Source organism: Eschscholzia californica, unplaced genomic scaffold (assembly GCF_041429995.1).
Source record: "Eschscholzia californica isolate CP2 unplaced genomic scaffold, dmEscCali1.0.p SCAF_4, whole genome shotgun sequence".
Classification (NCBI taxonomy): Eukaryota; Viridiplantae; Streptophyta; class Magnoliopsida; order Ranunculales; family Papaveraceae; genus Eschscholzia; species Eschscholzia californica.
The window spans coordinates 41,121,091-41,142,370 of NW_028238461.1; the positions used below are offsets into that span (position 1 = coordinate 41,121,091).

Sequence of the window (21,280 nt, forward strand, 5' to 3'; positions counted from 1 at the left end):
ACCTACACTCTTGATTAAGATCTATCTGCATGTGTTATTTATCTTAATTTGGCTAAATCATCTCCTAGACTGCATGATAGTGATAAAATTAATTAGCCTTTAGGAGTATATATTACCTTAATGGCTTTAATGGTTTTCATATTGTAAAGGTTCATTCTGTTTTAGACAATTCTTAGTTACCCATTGTGATATACTCCTTTCTAATGTAGTTCTCATTAATAAAAACATCATTCATGGCCTGCCCTAACTAGATATAAGATTAGGGTTTTTATCTTAGGGTCAATTTTATACTTGATAAACTACTTCATCTTCATGATATTGTTAGGATTTCTACTACTAACACATACCCAATTCCCAGTCTTTCATCTTTAAGGATGTAGAGTTTAGCTTTAAACTAATCCACATGAATAGCATCCTAACTAGCTAGAATAATCATTATCTAGGTTAATTTTCTCTCTTGTTTCTACTTGCCTCTTTTGAGCATCTGGTTGGTAGCCTCCATCAAATCCTTGACAATCTTTTCCAGGGTAAAGAAGGATGCAGAACATCTAGCTAGGGTTTGTATGTTTGATCATTCTTGCAGCAACACGTGTGATGAGAAAGAAGGTTTTATAATTAAATTGAAGCAAGCAAAAGCTAGCCCACTGTTTCTCTCTCATCCTGCACAGATTCTACAAGGATGAATTCTTGGGGTTTGATAAAAACCTTTCTCTCTCTCTCTCTTACTGCAACAAGTCCCTAGAGCATGTCTCCTTGCCCTTAGGGTATTAGTTCAACGCATGAGCTACCCAAGAAAGAATGCTTGCTAGGAGATGATGCTGATTTTCTAGAGATTTACATAGATTAGGGTTATCAATGGTTGTAGAAAGACCTAGGGAATAAGGATGACACACATTGTAATGCTTCTTTTTTTTTTTAGGGTTTTTATATTAAGAAAAAGTTCCAAGGACACCCATCTACTCAGTTCACCTGAGAAACTGTACAGAAACTGTTCCTTTGAGTATTAAAAGTTGTCTACTTTCAAATCAAGAGAATGTATTTACTGTTTTCTCAATAGGGTTTCATACTATATTACTGTTCTCCCCCTCTCTCTCTCTCATATGTAGACATGTAGTGTTTCATGCAAATTAGGGCATTTTAGTAATGCAAAGCAGACTAAGAATAGTAGTTTGGAATTAGAAAAAGAAAGAACAGATCTAATCTGTCAACTTTCACTAGTAACCATTCTCTTGAGATTCTATTAAGACAATAATGATATGAATTTCATGTATTAATCATGAAAGGATTGAATTTACATACCACTAGCCCACAAAGGTAAAAAAAAGAATCTTGTTTATTATACTAGTATGACTTTAGGGTTTGTGTGAATGAAACCCTAGAAATTGAGTTGTCAGTTCAACTTCTTGTGCTCTTCCTCCAAGACCTATTTAGTGTGACAAATGCCACATTTTTTCTGTGATTCATCATTTCCAATCAGAATCATTGTAGGGAAACTTGAACCTCATGAGTTGATTTTTAAATATTTAATTACTTAATGCTCATTTTCTCTACTTTTGGTTTTTGTAAATAAGGGTGTCCATCTTTTATATAGTTTTTGTTATCTCTTCTTGGCCTTATTCCAAAGTTCTTCCTTTTAAATTAAAAAATGTCTAATCACTCCCCCAACCACCACTAATCCTTTGTCATGGCATCCATGATTCAACAATGTTCCACCATCTTAGAATCACAAAAAGGTCCATGTTTATATGATCTACCCATTATGATTATTGTTTGTCCATACTCCATAGTTTACTAGCTATTTTGTATGTGTCAACATGGTAATGGTTGTTCCACCATTAACTTAGAGCATCTCCAATGGGACACTCAATCTCTAACACTTAGAGTGCCACCATTAATAGGGGCACCAACCAAAGTTTAAAATTTTAGTTGGAATATTTTCATGATCTTTTAATTGTTCTTGCTTTTGGGGCAAAGCTAGATATGAATATCATAGTGGGCCATAAATGCTTCAACTCATTTGGAAAATTTGAATCTACACAAACCAAGTGATTAGGGTTTAAATAGTCAGACTAACTTAATGAAAGAGAATTCAACAACAAAAAAGAACTTAATGAAAGAGGGATGGAGTCTCCCGACTACAAGACACCCAAGAAGAAAAAGTGAAGAAAAAGTGAAGAAAAGATTAAAACAAAAAAGAGCTAGCTCTATCAAAACAAACACATGAACTACAAGTACATATGAATTACTGTATTCCCTATTGACAATGAAGTGTGAAAAAAGATAATATGTATGCAATAGTGGATTGCAACTCCAATAACACAAAATTGATTTGATTTGGATAACAAGATTGATTGAGTTAAAGGGCTTGGTATTGTCGTCCCTTGGGTCCTCTGGTTTCTTTTCAATCATACACACTAAATAATAGCACTGACTTGTGGAAAGGAAGAAAACCATAACCGTGGGTTGAGGGTCCGGGTAGGGTCCTGCACCGGACCCTCACCCAACAAGAGCCTATGCAGGCCCCATACCCTACTAAATTTCTAAGTAGAGAGATTTCATTGAGTAAATTGATTTTGTCATTGGGTCCCACTCAATCTTTTCACAAAATTCATTGAGTCCAGGTAGTATTATCTTTTATCTCCTTTTCCCTTTCTACCTCTGCATCTCCACGGAAAAACTCAAAACAAATTTCACCAATTATATTTGTCAAGTATCAATTAAGATTCCCATTCTTATTTGACAAAACTCAAAGCAAAAAACTCCGAGTGTCTTAGAGTATATCCAACGGGACACTCTATTAGACACTTCGTGATGTAGTTGAGGCATTTAATCTAGACTCTCAACCGACACACTTAACTTAGAGTGTCTTCATGAGTTTTTCTTAAGTGTAACGTCTTCAAACTTTTTAATTTAAAGTAATAAATTTTTTATTTTACCCAATCCTTTTCAATAAAATTATGAAATGTCATATGTATCAAATAGAGTTATTTTAGAGATTTCTATTGGAGACACAAAATCTTTAAAGTGACTCTATTTCTTCACTTGAAAGAGAACCTTAATTGACTTAAGACAACTAGGTTTTTTTGAAGTCTTTCTTGATAGTCCCATTGGAGCTGCTCTAAACTAGTGAAGCCTTCGTATTATTATCTCTCGTGACTTCTAATTTGTAATATGTGAATTGAGTCAATATTTAATTCGATATTTACAAAACGTTGCTAACTAGATATTGATGAACCAAATATTGGTCAAAGGTTGACCGAGTCAATAAGTCAAAGAAGTACAAAAAATAAAACCGGTCAACCAGTACCCAAGTATCCCAAGATGTGAGTAAGAAGGATTTCTTATAGAAATTTCGTGATCAATATCTACTTTATTTCTTACATGAAATCAATAGGATCTTGCACTAGAAGAAGTCTATAGTTATGCATAAACAAAAATAAGAATAAGAATAGAAAACATGCCTCTTCCAATGAAAATAGTTAAATAAAAACCAATTAAGAAGAAGATGAATATGATGATCCCATAGTCTTGAGCCATTTCCTTCTATGTGGAAACAAACAAATGTAGTCAAAAGGGAGTCTTCACCTCTCTCTCCTTCTTAGCAATTGAAAATGAGTTTTAAACTTTTACTTGTATGGTGAGAGATGGGACTCTCCTTCCTTTATAAAGAAAACCAAAATTTCTCAAATCCCCATTATTGGAAGTGGAGGATAGTGGAGATGCACCAATGAATAGTGTACTGCCAACTCACCAAACAGTTACGCTAAATCAGGTTACCAAATATACACTTGGTCAAACCTTGATCTCATTCCACTTTTGCAACAACAAAAAAATCCCAGGCGATAAAGTTGGTTGTATTTGACCAAATATAGTTCATTTAAATAGGGAGACAATAAAATTTAATTTGGTTAATATTTAAATAACATAACTTACATTCTCCCACTTGGTCAATACAAACATATTTGATTTTAGAAAAACAACAACTGGATTTTCAATTTAGAAAACGGGTGGCCACCCTAAAGTTAAAAAATAACAATTTGTTTACAGCGCCTTTTTCTGAGATCATTCCTCAAGACCTTCACCCAAATCGAAGAATACCACTTGCATCAGATTATGAAGGCACAATACATTCATTTGATGTAAATGTCGTTCTATGGTCTCAGCTAGTATCATCATTCGTTTTGAGCCATCCTTATACTTTACGGTGGTTATTAATATGGTGCATTTTGGGCAACACAATTTATTTATGTGTTCCCATTATTGTCCAAACTTTATGCAACAATATGTGCATGTCATGTTGATATTTTACAGCATCCGCTATGTGAATAACCATCACTTACTATCCAAGATGAAGGCTCTTTGAACCATGGTGCCCTATCATGTTCAGTCTAAGTTACATCTAGTGCCTGTGTAAAGCTCGTTGGGCTACAACTCTATGCCTGAAATGCGCGTGCAAAATTGATTCATAATGCATTAATGTAATTGTGTCACAAGGATAACATTTTATTTGAATCATAAACAAATTACAACTACTACCACTAATAAACTCAAATAAATGACTCTGCAACGCCTATGAGTGATACAAGTTCCTTATAAACCTTATGCGGATGCCCTTTAGTTAATGGGTCAGCAACTATAAGTTTAGTAGATATGTGGGGCATGACAATGAGACCTTCTCGAACCTTATCTCTAACATACAGATATTTGATCATGATATACTTGCTTCTCTTTGACGGATTACCATTCTCCACAAATCTCACAACAACAACATTATCGCAAAAGATCTTCATTGGTTTGTGAATTGAGTCTACTATAGACAATTCACTAATAAAATTCTTCAACCATGTAGCATGTAGCCTCAAAATAAGCAACATATTCTGCTTCCATAGTTGATGATGTAATCAGTGGTTGCTTCTCAGTTCTCCAAGATATTGCCCTTCCCGTGAGCATGAAAATATAATCTAAAGTAGATTTCAGACTATCTTTACAACCGGCAAAGTCTGAATCAGAATGTCCGTAAGCCTCAAAGTCACCAGAATTTCAACACATGAGCAAGTAACCCTTTGTTCTTTGCAGGTATCTAAGAACCTTCTTAACTATCTTCCAGTGTATTACTCCAGGTGAAAGCTTCCAAGCATTTCAACTATAAAACCAATATCAGGTCTGGTGCAAATCATCAAAAACATCAAAAACATCAAACTGCCAACAGCTGATGCATATTCTGTGCGATCAACTTGTCGTTTTTCTAACTTGCAACGACCTGGTGCTGTTCGTTGGAGCTCTCATTTTGGTTCAGTCAAAAGCTTGATCGATATGTATGGTGCAACATGTGTGGTTATTGGAGATATTATGTAAAATACGACAAACATTATTTTGCGTGGAGAGTCTCAAGGTCTTTACATTGGAATGACATCATTTGAGTTCGTTTTTGTATTGCAATTAATGTGGAGGATTATGGACATCAACGATATGCTTTGTCAAACTCTTCAACAAAAGTCCCAAGGCATCATCAATGTTATGAATTTGGTAAGAACTACAAAATCTCTTCTACAAAAATTGAGACAAATGGTTGGGATGCTTTTAGAGAAAGTGTTGAATTATTTTGCAAGAAACATGATTTAGTAATACCAAATATGGATGTTCGCTATCTTATAGGCACACAACGCTCTTGTCAACAACGAGACCATATCACATTAGAACATCATTACCATATTGATATATTTAATGCAGCAATCGATTTCCAACTGGTGGAGCTGAATACTAGATTTACCGAGGAAACAATAGAACTTCTTGTTCTTAGTTCATCTTTGAATCCAAAAGATGCTTATAAATCATTTAAAGTTGATGAAATGTGTCATCTTGCTGAAAAGTTTTATTCCCAAGATTTTAGTAATCAAGAGATAATTTCTTTGAGATGTCAATTGCCACATTATGAGCTTGATGTGCCTAATCATCCCGAATTTAAGAACTTGTCTACTATGTCGGAGTTATGTAAGAAGATGGTTGAAACAAAGAAGTCAGAGGTTTATTATCTGATTTACAAGTTGCTCAGTTTGGTGTTAACTTTACCAGTTTCTACAGCAACTATTGAGCGAGCACTTTTGGCGATGAAACTTGTCAAAAATAAGCTTCGAACCAAAATGAGAGATGATCTTCTAAGAGATTGCATGATGATACACATTGAAAGAGAACTTGCTGAAAAAATTGATTTGGAATTGATAATTGAAGATTTCTACTCTTTGAAGGATCGTAGGGCACACCTCAAGTAGTATTTTTATATATCTGGTGTTCTTTTAATGGTTGAATGATATTTTGATTTTTTCTACGTAGTTATACCATCTCTTTTGTCTATGAATGCGGTAGAGAACAACACCATTTTTAATGATATTTTGATTGTTTGTTTTAATGAAGTTATTTGTCAAGAAGGTTTACTCTTAAGTTACAATATGCAAATTTGTGCATCGTAGGTAGAAATTTACTTTATAGTAAATTTAGGCTAGCGCAGGTCAACTTGAAATCCTGACTACACCCCTGAACTCAACTCAAGCCATCCTATTGGATATGGATATGGATATGGAGTTAGCATCATCTTTGAGTATCAAACACATACAAATCGAATCACAAATCGTATCACACGCAAAGGTGATTAGACTGGATTCTAGAAGACTCAGAATTCATTTCAGGCACTTAATTTATTGATGGTATTGGAAGCTTGATACATCTTTTACAGGAATTCAAATTTGGTTTTTGTTATGGAAATACTAATTTTGTTGGTCATTGTAGAACCAACCTCACAATGTCCGTCCGACTAGGTAACGTTTCCAGGCTGATTAGAGGTAGTCGTGGCAATGCATAGGTGTATTAACTCCATAAGAATCGTGTCACCACCCCTCACGTCCTACCACCACACGTGTTACCACGGCATCGCATCGTCATTGAAGGCCCCGCTAGTTTTCCCTCTCTATAGTTTCTCTCACTACATGAAGAAAGAAAACTCACTACAAGAATCGTAACACCACCAGATATACTTTAGTTTCTCTCTCTAGTTTCTAGTCTTATCTCACTACTAAAGTCTGTAAGAGTAGAGATGGTGATATCGACGGCGGTGAGTAGTGATGATGTACATGCTTCTGTAAACAGCACATTTGCATCGAGATACGTAAAAAGTAGTCTACCGAAGTTCAGAATGGCGGATGAGTCAATTCCAAAGGACGCGGCGTACCAGATCATAAACGATGAGTTGATGTTAGATGGAAACCCTAGGTTGAATTTGGCATCGTTCGTGACAACGTGGATGGAACCGGAGTGCGATAAACTTATGATGGCTTCCGTTAACAAGAATTATGTTGACATGGATGAGTACCCCGTCACTACTGAACTTCAGGTATTATAACTTCTTCATTTTTAGCACATAAGTAGTTTTTTTCAAACAAAAGTTGAGTGATGATTATTGGATCGGACGGTCTGGGTTTGCTCATCTCATCAGAGTGCAATTTGTGTGGTAGGATGATCATCTCTTCAAGATACAATAATTATATGATATGACCTGTGCCTCTCATCATGGCACACCTAAAAAGTTTGTTCGAGGGGCACTTTGTATTTATAATAAAAAAATATTGTAAAGTATCCGAAGATATCAATGTTACATTCAAACAAGTGATTTGTATAGGTTCTTGATTTGGGAAAATAAGAAAATTATGCGGGTGTAAAGACTATATAGAAAATGGTCAATTTTAGTTGACCAATATATTTTCTAACTTTTACGGGGAATAAAATTTTATTCACTATTTCTTCTTCTCCATACCGGCCAGGGTCGCTGGTGAACTGCCATTGCCAGCGTCTTTATTTTTTTTTTTTTTTTTTTTTTTTTCAAATCTTTCTCACTCATCTCTCCTTCTTTTCCGACCACCAAATCTGGCCACCATCATCATATACCATTCTTTGCCTCTCTCTAATATCTTGTTTTCTAGTTCTCTCTATCTTTCTTCTCCTCTTATCCCCTAGACAATAAACTCTTAGAAAAGAGCTTCGTGATAATGGAATTAGGGTTTTTTTTTCTCTCTCTACCTTTCTCACTTTACGACAGAATGTCGACTAAATCGACCATTCCGGCTTCTGTACCTTTCCTCGACACATCAGTGCCTCTGTGGTCTTCAGCAATGAATACTCCATATCAGTGAATTGCAAGTCCCTCGCAGACTTTGTGGTCGGCTGGCCACGAACGACCATGAAGTTTGTGGCTGGCCGACCACGAAATGTTTCGTGGTCGGCCAGCCACGAAAAGCCTCGAGGAGGGTTTCGGGAATGCTTCCATCCGGAACCGTGTATACAAAGGAGGGAGTGAGGTATAGAGGGACTATGAGAGAGATAGAGATACAGATTGTGAGTGTGAGAGAGAGATAGACAATGAGAGCGAGAGATAGGCAGCGAGAGAGAGAAGAAGAGAGAGAAAGCGAGAGAGATGGACTGTGAGAGGGCGAGAAAGAGGGAGTGAGAGCAACACGAAATAGAGGGAGAGAGAACGAGGAAGAGAAAATGGTGGGGGTGATGGTGGCTGGAATTGAAGAAGAAGAAACATTTTTTTCTTTAAAATTTGTTTCTCTAGAAAATCTTCTAAATTTCACATCTTTCCTTTAAAATTTTTCACTCCGGATAATATTCTTATTTCACTCCGGATGACATTCTCAACCAATGAGGCTACCGCTAACTTGTAAATTGCGGGCACGACCTTTTCAATCTAAACAATTGGTCTCATAAACATTTGAATTATATATAAAAAAAAATATATATAAATCTCAAAAGAATGAGAGTCATTTATGTCTTGGAAAAAACTCGATACAACATACATTCTTAAAGAAGTTAAGAAAACAGAAAGCACGCTAATTTTAGAAAAATATAGTGAGAAAATATTGAAGGCATAAGAATAATACGGAGAAAAATAGTTTTGAACAAAATTTAGATGTAACTCTAGTAAAACAGGATCAAAATCAAATTTACCAAAACAAAAAAAAAAGAAAGGCTAAAAGAGGAACTAATTTGAAAATATGGATCAGAATAAGGAAGGAATGTAGGGCCAAAATTATAGCTAATCAAATTGTAGGCGGCACAAACTAATTCTTTTGTAAATAAACAAACTAACCATTGTCATGGTGTGGAGGAATTGAACGAACAACTCGTTTTCAGTCCACCACGTGTTACCAATAGGGTTGTCCTAGGTTGGGGTTGTCCAAGACACTAGGACATACCCAGAATTTCGACGACCTAGGGGTGTGAAATTATATACCCAAATAAATTTTTTTTTTTTGCAAACATAGTAACTAAGAAGATACTTATATTCATTAATTATAATTATATTAATACATCAAGGATTATAGACGCAATTGACCTCTACGAGAGTTCATGTTTTGAAATGTTCGCACAATCAACTGTCAGTTTCACTAGTATTTTTTTCAATAAAGACTACTAAACTATCAATCAACTATGGATCACTCATCTTGTTCCTTAAGCGTGTCTTGACTAACTTCATAGCTGAAAAAGCTATTTCAATGGAGGTAGTTGCAACCGAGAAAATTAATGTTAAAGTGATAAGCAAATAAACTAGATGATGTGTTTTATCTCTCTTAGTTTCCACCAATGCTCTTGCAAGAGTTTCCAATCCCCTCTTAATTTTCAGAAATCATCATTCTGCTTCACATCATAAATGTAATTATCAAGCTGACGACTAAGTAGCATAATGTCAACACTACTAAAATCTGAAGGATACAACTCAACAAGACACATCAACTTACTTTTGTCGAAAAGGGTGAAACCTCTTGACGGACTCAAACATGACATAAAACGGAGCAACTCAAAACCCTGTGTTATTACAGATTTTATAGTAGTATTTTTTTTTATCTTTGGATGGACTGTGAATCCATTCCAGATAAGGTGGAGGTCGTTTTGTCATGAGAATTTGATTTTACCTTATCTTTGTCTTCACAACGTGTTATGAAGCGCCAAAACATAGTATGATAGTTCATTACGTACCATGGACAGATGTTTTAGAAAAAAATGTTCAGAATGGATTGCAACTTTCATATGCTATTCTTGTCTGGGATCCCACAGTTTCCTTTTTTTGAATTTTCATATTGTACTGTGTTGGGTTATATTAATTAATCCTGTGTTCATAACATATAATGAACTGCCTTGAACTATCTTATGCTATTGTTTGCGAGCATTAGACATATAACCAACTACATTACATCAAATGATGTTCAAAAGTTGTCCAAAGTTAAGAGTTTGTAAATAAGCTAATACACTTTCAAATATTAGTATTAAGCGTATGAACAAAAATAAAATCACATTTCTTATTATTAACAAAAATATAACCGAATGTGGAATTTATAATTCAATCATACTGTAATATGAACACTCACGTTAAGTATGTAGAACGAATTACAATGTGTAAAATTATATTACATTGTAACTTTATTACAGTGTGAGTTGTAGTACAATATGAATCTCATTGCAGTATGTAAATTTCTTCTTTTATACTCCTCAATTCTCATCATGCCACACTTCTCTACAACGTCATATCTTCATCCAATTGACTTCTTAATCTGTATGTCTTGTTCTTCTTCTTCAACAAGTCTTCTTCACCAATTTGTTCTTTTATATGTCAAACCTGCATTAGTTTGTTATTTTGATACTAAATCTTCATGAGTTTAGCTTCATCAGTCCAATTATATATATTATGAAAGTAATGGATCTTCTTAATACATCACGAAGTTAGGTCATGGTTAAATAAATGTTGATTTATAGATTTCACTCGCACTATTCACATGAAGAGGTTCGAGGAGGGTAAATGGTGGATGGTTTATAAAATGAGAGTTGTCGTGCCCATGTCCATCAACTCTCATTGGGAGTCGTTAGAACCTATACTATAATCTTTATTATTATCTGGATATATATGGTATAGGTTAGTACATATGTAGGCTCAGTTATATATATCTTTCAGTTGCGAGTTAATGCATGTTTGCATGTTTGCAGAATCGGTGTGTAAATATGATAGCCCACCTCTTTAATGCACCAGTGGGAGAGGAGGAGGCAGCGGTCGGTGTTGGTACAGTAGGGTCCTCTGAAGCCATAATGCTGGCTGGCCTAGCTTTCAAGAGGAAGTGGCAAAACAAAAGGAAATCTCAGGGGAAATCATTCAACAAACCTAATATCGTTACTGGCGCAAACGTTCAGGTATGCATACATATTTGCTCACTACTTGTATTCAAGCTTCTGCTGATGATTTAATTACTTGAAGAATTCTCACTTATCACGTTCAATAGTTCATAGTCTAATTCAAAATCTGCTCACTAATTATAGGTTTGTTGGGAGAAGTTTGCGAGATATTTCGAAGTTGAATTGAAAGAAGTGAAGCTACGGAAAGGATATTACGTAATGGACCCCGAAAAGGCGGTAGATATGGTGGACGAGAATACAATCTGTGTCGCTGCTATTCTAGGCTCAACCTTGACGGGGGAATTCGAGGATGTCAAACGCCTAAATGAGCTCCTCACGGAGAAAAATCAAGAGACGGGTTGTGATACACCAATCCATGTCGATGCAGCTAGTGGGGGCTTTATAGCTCCTTTCATATACCCGGACCTCGAGTGGGATTTCCGACTTCCACTGGTGAAAAGCATAAATGTTAGTGGACATAAATACGGACTTGTCTATGCTGGTGTAGGTTGGGTTGTCTGGAGGAACAAAGAAGACTTGCCTGAAGAGCTTATCTTCCATATTAACTATCTTGGAGCAGACCAACCTACTTTCACTCTAAATTTCTCTAAAGGTAATCTTCATAATATATTCTCTCAGATGTCTCCTCTAAACTTTCACAGCCTTGAATGAAAAGTTGTCTTGGTTTTATAGTTGTAGTCGGTAAATTGAGCCATTTAGAAGCAAAGATAATAATTCCCATTCGATAATTTTTGCAGGGTCGAGTCAAATAATAGCGCAGTACTATCAGTTCATACGTTTAGGTTTTGAGGTAATGCCCACTAATTTTCCCACTTGAAATGCATCTTAAATCATGTCTATCGTAGCTATAGGACGAGCACTGGGACTACTTTTTTTTACAAGCCTCTGAACTCGATCATTAAAATTGTTGGGCTGGCTGGGTAGTAACTCTCTTCAGCCCTGTCAGCCATGTGCTTGTTTCGACCCAGACAAATGGGCCAGATATAGGTCTTGCGGGCATTTTCCCGCTCTTGACCTAACGTTTATGGTCGGTTAATCTATAAACCCTTTTCAGCTGATTTATGAGCAGCATCGCTTTTTCCCCAAATGTGCGCGACTAATTTAGCCACTTTAGGATTATACTTGGCGGCACAGAATGTGAAATTACCATCACTCTGAAGTTTTATTGTTTCTTCTCCTTGGCCAAAATGATGCAGGGGTACAAAAACATCATGGGAAACTGCATGGAGAATGCCAAAATGCTAAGCAAAGGCTTAGAAGACATGGGATATTTTGAGATCATCTCCAAAGACGTCGGAGTACCATTGGTGGCATTTTCTCTGAAAAGTAGCAGTAAACATACCGTGTTTGAGATAGCTGAGAGTCTAAGAAGATTCGGATGGATAGTCCCAGCATACACCATGCCACCAGATGCCGAAGAAATTGCAGTTCTTCGTGTTGTTATTAGGGAAGATTTTAGCCGGAGTTTGGGTGAACGACTTCTATCTGATATCGGCAAGGTTATGAAAGAAATAGAGGCGTTGCCTAGTAGAGTTTCAAATAAAGTAGCTCATGTGAAGGCCATTGTCGAAAAACCAGATGGAGAAGAAGAAAATCATGTACATACGAAGAAAAATATGACAGAAACTGAACATGATGTTGTCAAGTACTGGAGAAGAGCTGTGGATTGTCAGAAGACTAGTAGTGTATGTTGAAGAATAACATTGATGCAAGTTGATCTTACATTTAAACTGGTTTGGTTGAGCTTCTTACTTTTAAGATGTCAGATCCGAATATTTTTAAGTTTGAATGGCCTGATTAGCCTAAAGTTTACATCTAGCTTATATGTATAACAAGGCAATCGTTATAGCCTGGTACTTTTGGTCACTTTTGTTATAATTATTGTCCATCTTGACGCCTAGATCGGGTTTGTGCCTAAAAATAGGGGGAGTTGATGGCCGGTTTTGGTTTGGATTCACTACGCTGAACCGAAATGTATTAGGGTCTAGGTTCCTAGGGGTTCCAACCCTGGCTTTGTAAAGATTCAATAACCCAAAACTGAGTCTATTGGGTAGTTATCAGGCTTCTTTAAGATTTAGTACTATAGGCGCCTCTTCAAATTGCTTTAGGGGCCTCCCGGGAGGGATTGATTATAGTCAATTTCGTGGTCAACCCCGACACCTATAGGCGCCTCTCTTGACATCTATTTGGAGGCGCCTACAGAAATTTAAAGAGGCGCCACCTTCTTCTTCCGAAATTACAAACCCTAGAGGATACCAAAACTTAGTTTTTTATATGGAAAAAAAAACCTAGGGATCACAAAACTCATCCAAGATTTCACCGGGAGACTCACCGGCAACCCCTTGATATTCCGGCACCGACGTGTTCCGTGTACCTTCACCGACCACCATCTTTATCATCCTACATTGTGGGAATCATCTTGAAAGTTGAAAATAACATGGTTGAAGAAGGAAACTCCAAAAAATTTGGGCATATATGTAGTGGGACTTCTCCACCTATTTCTGAGCATGGATTAACCGAAAAAGAGGTATATAAGCTTTTCTATACCCATTTAATGAATTTCCAATTTGTTTTTTACGTCCATTATTTTTTTCAGAGAAAGCTCGATCGGGTCGGACCTAACCAGTCCGAATTTTAACGGATCATCCCCACCGAAACTGTTCGGTGTTACCAGTCCGTTACGGTTCAGATCATCCAAACCGGAAGTTAAATATTTCTGATTTCCCCACTTTATTGTGTTTCAGGTCTTTGATTTAAATAAAAGTCCGTGTCTTTCACCATGTTCTTTAGACCATTGGGATTTCGGAGGTCCCCATAGGGAGGACGAGTGGCATGCGGAAGTAGAGGGTACATTCCCATATTTTTTAAACGAAGGCTCATCTCGAACCACGAAGGAGAACAACCGCAAACCAAATGATTCAAGTGACAATGTACACTCAAATGATAACGTAGATTCAAAAGAGGGGCAAAAAATTAGTATTGATGTTGGTGAACATTTTGTGACCGAAGATGTGTTTGAAACTCGAGACAAGCTAGTCGAATGGGCTAAGGAAATTGGAAGAAAGCTTAATTTCGTGAGTTTGATAGGCAAATCACAAAATAGAATTGGTGGGAAGAAACCAAAGTTACATCTAAAATGTGAAAGAAGCGGTGAGTATCGATCACATATGAAGAAAGATTTGGTTCGAAAAACAAATCCTCCTCCTGAAAAGAAAAGGAAAACTAGCACAAAAAAGTGCAACTGTCCATTCTATCTCAAAGGGATTCCGGGTGATGGTGATACATGGAAGGTGGAAGTTGTGTCTGGAATTCATAACCACGAATTAGCTGTAAGTCTTCTTGGTCATGCATATGCTAATAGGTTGAGTTGCAAAGAACAAGATTTAGTTGATAAGTTATTGAAAATTGGTACAAAACCGCGTGATATACTTTCACAAGTGCGTGCCACATTTAATGATAATACTTCCACAATGAAAACCATATACAATGCAAAGGCGAAGATACGCAGTTTGAATCAAGAAGGAAGAAGTCCAATGCAACAATTGATGAAGTTGTTAGTGGAAAGCAACTATGTTTATCATTTCTCGAAAAATGAAGAGACGGATGAAGTCACTAACCTATTTTGGGCACACCCCGACTCAATCAACATATTGAAATGCTTCCATACTGTATTGATGCTTGACTGTACCTACAAAACTAAGAAATAAGATAACCTCTTATAAAATAAAAGGTAAATTCGAAGGAAATAAGAAATATTATTCAGTAATCAAATACTTTATGAAATTTAATCATGTAGATTTGTCAAATTGATTGTCAAACTAAGAAAGATGATCAATTACTCATGTTAATTGGATAACTAAGTTTTTTATTTCTGGTTTACTAGATTGTGCTTCACATAAGGACTGTCCACAAAAGTTCGGACTGTCTACGCCGAAACGTTACGGACTGTCGACGCCGAAACGATTAGGACTGTCTACGCCGAATTATTTCGGACTGGTTCGAGTCCGAATAGTGGCAGAATTACATCCGACCAGTTTCTCTCCAAAAATCTAAGAAAATACAATATACTATCAACCGAAGTAACAAATATTCATTATAATAACTACCATGGCTACCATTACCACATTAAAACGTAAAACATTAAAAATGAACAAGATTTCAAAACAAAAACCTTAAACATTCATGGAGTTCTTTCCAAGGACAAAAAATAGTTAAGAAGTTACCTAAGATGAAGAGAGGAAGTGTTGATGTTGCTGATTTGCCCTAGATGGAACCAACCGTGCCCTAGGAGAGAGAGAGAAGTTTTGTACCCTATCCCCTTTTTCCCCCCAATTCGTTTTCAAAACAAAAGATGCCTGCTGCCTATGATGCCCTAATAATGGTCAAGGAGAGGGGGGCGCTTAGAGGCGCCTAAAACAAAAAACATGTCCGTACGGGGTGTGCCTATAGAGGGAGGCCCCTACAGCATTTTGGAGAGGCGCCTATAGACGCGCCCTTATTAAAATGGCATTTCTCAAATAGTCTTCAACTTTGTGACCAGCTTCCTGCCTATTTTAATGGACATTTTTTTGAGTTTCCGTTATAACTCTGTTAACCAGTCATCATTTCTCTCTCCTCCATCTCATTATCTCTCTCTGCCACCTCACCTTCTCGCCACCTCACTGTCTTCATTGGTGAAGGTCGTCGGCCAGCAACTTTCAAACATTAAAAGAAAAAAAATATATCTTTTTTTGGAGAGAGAGGAGAAAAAAAGTTTTTTTTTTAATGTTTGAAGGTTGCCGGTCGGCGACTTTCGCCGATGAGGTGGGAGAAGGTGAGGTGGCAAAAAGAGGTAATGATATGGAGGAGAGAGAAATGATGATTGGTTAACGGAGTTATAACGGTAACTCAAAAAGGGGGCCATCTGGATATTTTTGATAAAGTAAGGGGCTAGGCAGGAAACTGGTCACAAAGTTGGGGGCTGTTTGAAGGAGTTGAAGGAGATGTCCTTCGACCAAGGTGACAATGTGAACAATTTTTCGGATAGGACAATTGATGTGGAAGATCATCAAGTCCGATTGATTTAGGGATCGTAGAGTTGTAGCTAGAGACCAACTACGATCGTCGAATTACGAAGTAATTCGCGGCTAACTTCGATCGGATCCTACAACGGGTTACACATAAGAGTGTCAAATTGATCTAGGATATGACTAGTGGGAGTGAGATATAATCATGGGAGTGTCCCATAAACATATCTCATAGGCCTAAAAAGGAATTAGGCAAAGATAGTACAAAAAGGCCAAAAACAGGGTTTTTGGGCCTTAGCCGATTCGGACACTTCTAGGGCTCGGATTGGGCTGATTTTTGGAGGGACGTTTTCTTATGTTATGAACATTAAATATGACAATTTTGGATGGGTTTGGACGTCATCTCCTCAGGGAATTGAGAAAATACCAATAGTTGCTATTTTCGACTATTTCCCTAAATCTTATTCTAAAGGGTGTTTTAAGAAACCTAAAAGGAGGTGGATTCTTATTAGGGTTCTATATAAACACTCTTAGGGCAGAGAATAAGGTGTGGAATTTCTCTCTAAGCTTTCTTACTCTACCACATCAAGTAGAGAGGAGAAAGTGAGCTAATTCCCATTAACTATCTATCTAGTCAAAGAAGAAGGTGTTCTTCTTTCCAACCACCATTGGTGTGCTAGCTATACAACAAGGTGGGAGATTAAATTGATTGCTCGTGTCCCAAGTAGAGGAGCTACACTTGAAGCTCTTGGTCTTCTTCAATCAATTCAACTAGTTCGAGGGAAAAGCGATTTAGGTAATCTACTATCTCCATTAGTTTAATTACTAGTTTTGCATGTGATCCTGGGAATACTAGTGTAGACATTAGATGTCTTATTTCCGCTATAAACACTAGTATAAGGGTTTAAATCCCAACAGTGGCGTCAGAGCCTCTTGCAATTAACTAGTTTTTGCTAAGAATCGAACTAGTTCATATTGGATATGATTGATAGTTTAATAAATTGAGTTTATAAAAGTATTTTAAAATTATTTAAACTCACAATTAGATATTATTGAATGGGATTCAATGAATTTCAAATTGAGAATCAAATTGATGATTGAAAGTGTTTTAAAAACTCAATTTGATTGAATTTCGGACTAATCCATGCTTGATTAAGTTGATAGTTATGTTTAAAAAGGTTTTAAACATAAAATTTGATTAATTTTGAATTGGATTCAAAGATTTTTCAAATTGATTTCAAAATTGTTATTTGAAAAAGTTTCGAAAACCTAGATTTTGATCCAAAATTGGTTTGATTAAGAGTTGTTTTTAAGTTTTGGAAACTTTTGAAAAACAAAATTTAGAATTTTAGAAGTGTTCTAAAAGGAGTTGTTTTGAGTTTAGGAAACTCCCAAAACAAATTTGGAAAATTTTAAAAGTTTCTAAAAGTTTTGAAAATTTTTAGAAGTGTTCTAAAAGGAATTTCAAAATTTTAGAAAAGTTTTAAAATTGGAAAATAGCAACTTAGAGTTGTATAAGAAAAAAAAAAAAAAAAAGTGGAAACTTGAAGTTTTAGAAACTTCAAGGTTGCTGTCCTGGTCAGGCCAGGACGCGACCAGGACGCGTCTTCCAGACGCGACCAGTAGCTATACCAGGACGCGTCTGGGACGCGTCCAGTAGCTACCACCAGACGCGTCTTGGAGACGCGTCTGAGGTTCTGGGTGTCTCGGACTAGGTCTGAGACACCTAGTACTGGTCTGGTCCAGCACCAGACACGTCTAGGACGCGTCTGGTACATGGACTAGCGTCCTGGCTCCGGCCAGGACGAGACCAGGCCTTAATAGGCCTCGGCCAGGACATGCCGGCCCTATGGGCCGTGCTATGTCCGGACCTTGTCCGAGCCCTTTTGTGGGCTTGGGCCGGGACTTGTCTAGGACTTGTCCCGGGCTTTTTCGAGGCTTTTCGGACCACGAAAAGGGACCATCATTCGAGTGGGAGTTTTTGCCAAAATTTCTTCCGATTCCAACCAAATAATTCCAAAATCAATCCGGGCCATCCAGAAGGCCAAGACGGTTTTCTCTTTAAATTGATTTATGAAATCATTAAGAATCGAACCAATATTTTTTCCGAAATTGACCCGGGCTTTCTCGAGCCCAAAACGGAGTTTTTTCTTAAAGATGATTTTAGAAATCATAAAAGATAAAATCGGAACGCACCATTAGTTGAATTCTTCGAATTTAGACTTAAGGTCCGTAATGTGACATGTGATGTCAACAAAAGTATCTCCCAAGATAATCATGCATATATAGTTCTTAGCCTTGATATATTATATGATTGCATGTGATGTGAATGCGGGAAACTAGTATGGCCATAGATTTATTTCTTTATTCTTGTTTTAAGCACGGATGGGTGCATGCTTTGTAATTAATTTTAATTTCAAGTTTATACGATCTGCGAATCGTTAGAATCTTGTAATTAGAGTTTAGGGTCTATGAGTCCATTGAAGAAACTCAAGGATGAAATCCAAAGGCGAGTGGGAGAAATCAATGGAGGTTCAAAGATGGCGATCTAAGATGAACCAAAAGGCGAAACAAGAAGAAAACCAAAGGAGATTAGATCTTCTAGGTTAGGGGCCATACTAGGATCCATGTCTGCTTGATTTACATTCTCGCGCGCATTTACTTACTTATTTACGCTTTATGTCGTGGATGTTAGTTAGGCTAAATAGTTCACTACAATAAATGCCAGACTAGCGTAAAAGTCCCCAAAAGTAATCTTGAGTAATCGCCTATCCAGATTAAGACACTCGTTGCGCCCTTGTTCGAGGAAGGTGGGTCGGCCAAAGCAGAGTACCTCCTCTACCTTGGGACAATGCGGGTAGGTCTATAGAAGAGGCCTACACGTCTAAATTGTTCTACTCAACGAGATCAGCAAGAGAGTCTTGGATACTCGAGGCAAAAGGATAGATTAACCATTCATCAATGACTATCTATCAACCAAGAGTCATAAGGGTATGATCAGTGAAGTAGTTCACTCACCTAGGACGACGGAAGTGGAGGGCAGGGCCAAAGTCCGCTTCACTCCGAAGAAGTGGGATCTTGGAATCACTTATTCAATCGGGGACGATTTTATTGAATAATGTGGGAAAACTAAGTTTTTCAAAAACGATAACGAGTTTTAAAACTTTGCCATTTCTTTATGTAGAATTAAGATGACACATGAAAACGGTTTCAACTTTAAAATCAAACCTAAGGGAGGTGTTGATCCACTTCCTAGAATGGAAGAATGAATCCGAGAATAGTTCTCAGATTCAAAAGGAAAGCTAACTAGAATACCCTATCCCAATGTTGACTCATACCGAAGAAGGTCAAAAGCCATTTGCAAGCAATCTTATAACATTCTCTTTGAAAGAGTAATGAATGCTAGCATAACCATTAAGACAAACTAAGGAAGAAATTCCTACAGAAGTCATAAATGGAGAGGTACGAGACCTCCAAGGCAATCTGAAAGTCATCCTAAGGGAAGACAACATAATACATCTATCACCCAATTCAATATCGATTGAACAAAGATTGATAAAGACCTTAGATAAGTCACTCAGGTTGTTACGAACAAACTGAGCAGAACATACGGGAATATCCAGTCTAAGAAAGGTTCTTGAGATTTGGTACAAAGAATCTAAGAAAGAGCTCTTGAGATTCAAAAGGGAAAAAGGATCAGTCAAGTGAGACAAACATTTGATCAAAGAAAAGCAGTTGCCGAGTACATGATCAAGAGTATTCCTCATTACTGTGAATGTTTCTAAAACAATGGCTAGACCATTTAAAAGGAAACTACCTTTAGCACCTGGAGGACAAAAGGAATGGAATTATGAATTCCGGTTCCGTATCCTTGTTAACAAAGTTAAAAACAAGTATCGTAAAATTCCTTCATCAGGTATTTAAGACCAGATGAGCGGCTCAGTGGGAGCTTAAGGGAATTACATACTTGACTAAAAGAAGTAAAGATCCAAGAGGGAGCAGAAGCAGTAATGCTAGGGATGCTGAAAGGGATCAAAGTCTTCTTTTAGACACTGATCTAGCTTAGAACTTAATAGTGATTATTTTGTTCTTCTAGAAACATATGATGTTTTAAACCAGTGGTAAAATTAACTGAAGGTTAACATTGATAATGGCTAAAATCAAGAGATTCAAACTCATTAAACTTCAGCATTGTCAATTAGGTCTTAAGGACTGAATTGACAAAGTCACCCTTTTCAAAAGGTATAGAGACTGGTAATCTATTAGGACTCATACAGTGTTATGCAGACCTATAAGTTTACTTGCAGAAGCTAACGAGAGAAACTTCAAATACGTACTCTGACAACTTCATGAAGTATGGAAACGTACAAATCATAAAGTATAAGTCGGAATGTTTGAAAGGTTCAAACAAAGTACAAACCGAAGCAAAAGAATCATTTTGACAAGAGAGTTTAAGTCATCCAATTAGATTGGAGTGGTAAAAACTTGAGTCAAATACTTGATAACCATCAAAGGAGTTGAGAAACCGTTTCCCAACTCGCTCCATGGAACACATCTGAGGGATGGTGGATTCAGTGGGAGTAATCGAGCATTGCTATGCATAATTCGATCAAAGATGGGTTTAAGCCAGTCTTCCAAATATTTTTGGACATATTCTAGAAACGATTGTTTTCACACTTACCAAAGTCCGTCTAACAGCTAAGCTTGTAAAAGCATTACAAAAATTAGCTAAAGTCTGACGCAATTTCTTTAGAAGAAAAATTTGGGCTTTTTCCACAAGCAATCAAGAGAACAAAGTGTTTGTTGCTCATCATAATATTCTTATAGTAATTAGCACACCTAGTAGTCTGGGAGAAAAGTACTAATTATTACAAGAATAAGTGGGAGAAAAGTACAAGTCGATTTAATTCGATCATGAGAAAAATCATGAAGAGTCATAAAGAACAATCATGAAAACTTGTACAAGACGATTAAATTCGACCAAGAGCAACAAACTGCGGCTCCTCGGAAAAGGAAAGGTTAAAGATATGATCTTGTAAACC

At 36.8% G+C, this 21,280-nt stretch overlaps 2 protein-coding genes across 2 annotated transcripts; both read left to right on the forward strand.

Annotated features, from left to right (window-relative positions):
- The first annotated feature begins 5,633 nt into the window (after window positions 1-5,633).
- On the forward strand, window positions 5,634-6,269 carry LOC147544726 (uncharacterized). The gene has a single exon (XM_086635754.1). The coding sequence runs from the start codon at window positions 5,634-5,636 to the stop codon at window positions 6,267-6,269; it is 636 nt and encodes a 211-aa protein (XP_086491880.1).
- A 741-nt stretch (window positions 6,270-7,010) lies between these two features.
- On the forward strand, window positions 7,011-13,132 carry LOC147544727 (glutamate decarboxylase-like). The gene is made up of 5 exons (XM_086638216.1): window positions 7,011-7,384; window positions 11,029-11,229; window positions 11,356-11,824; window positions 11,970-12,022; window positions 12,429-13,132. The coding sequence occupies exons 1-5, from the start codon at window positions 7,088-7,090 to the stop codon at window positions 12,924-12,926; spliced, it is 1,518 nt and encodes a 505-aa protein (XP_086494342.1). The 5' UTR covers window positions 7,011-7,087; the 3' UTR covers window positions 12,927-13,132.
- Window positions 13,133-21,280: the final 8,148 nt, after the last annotated feature.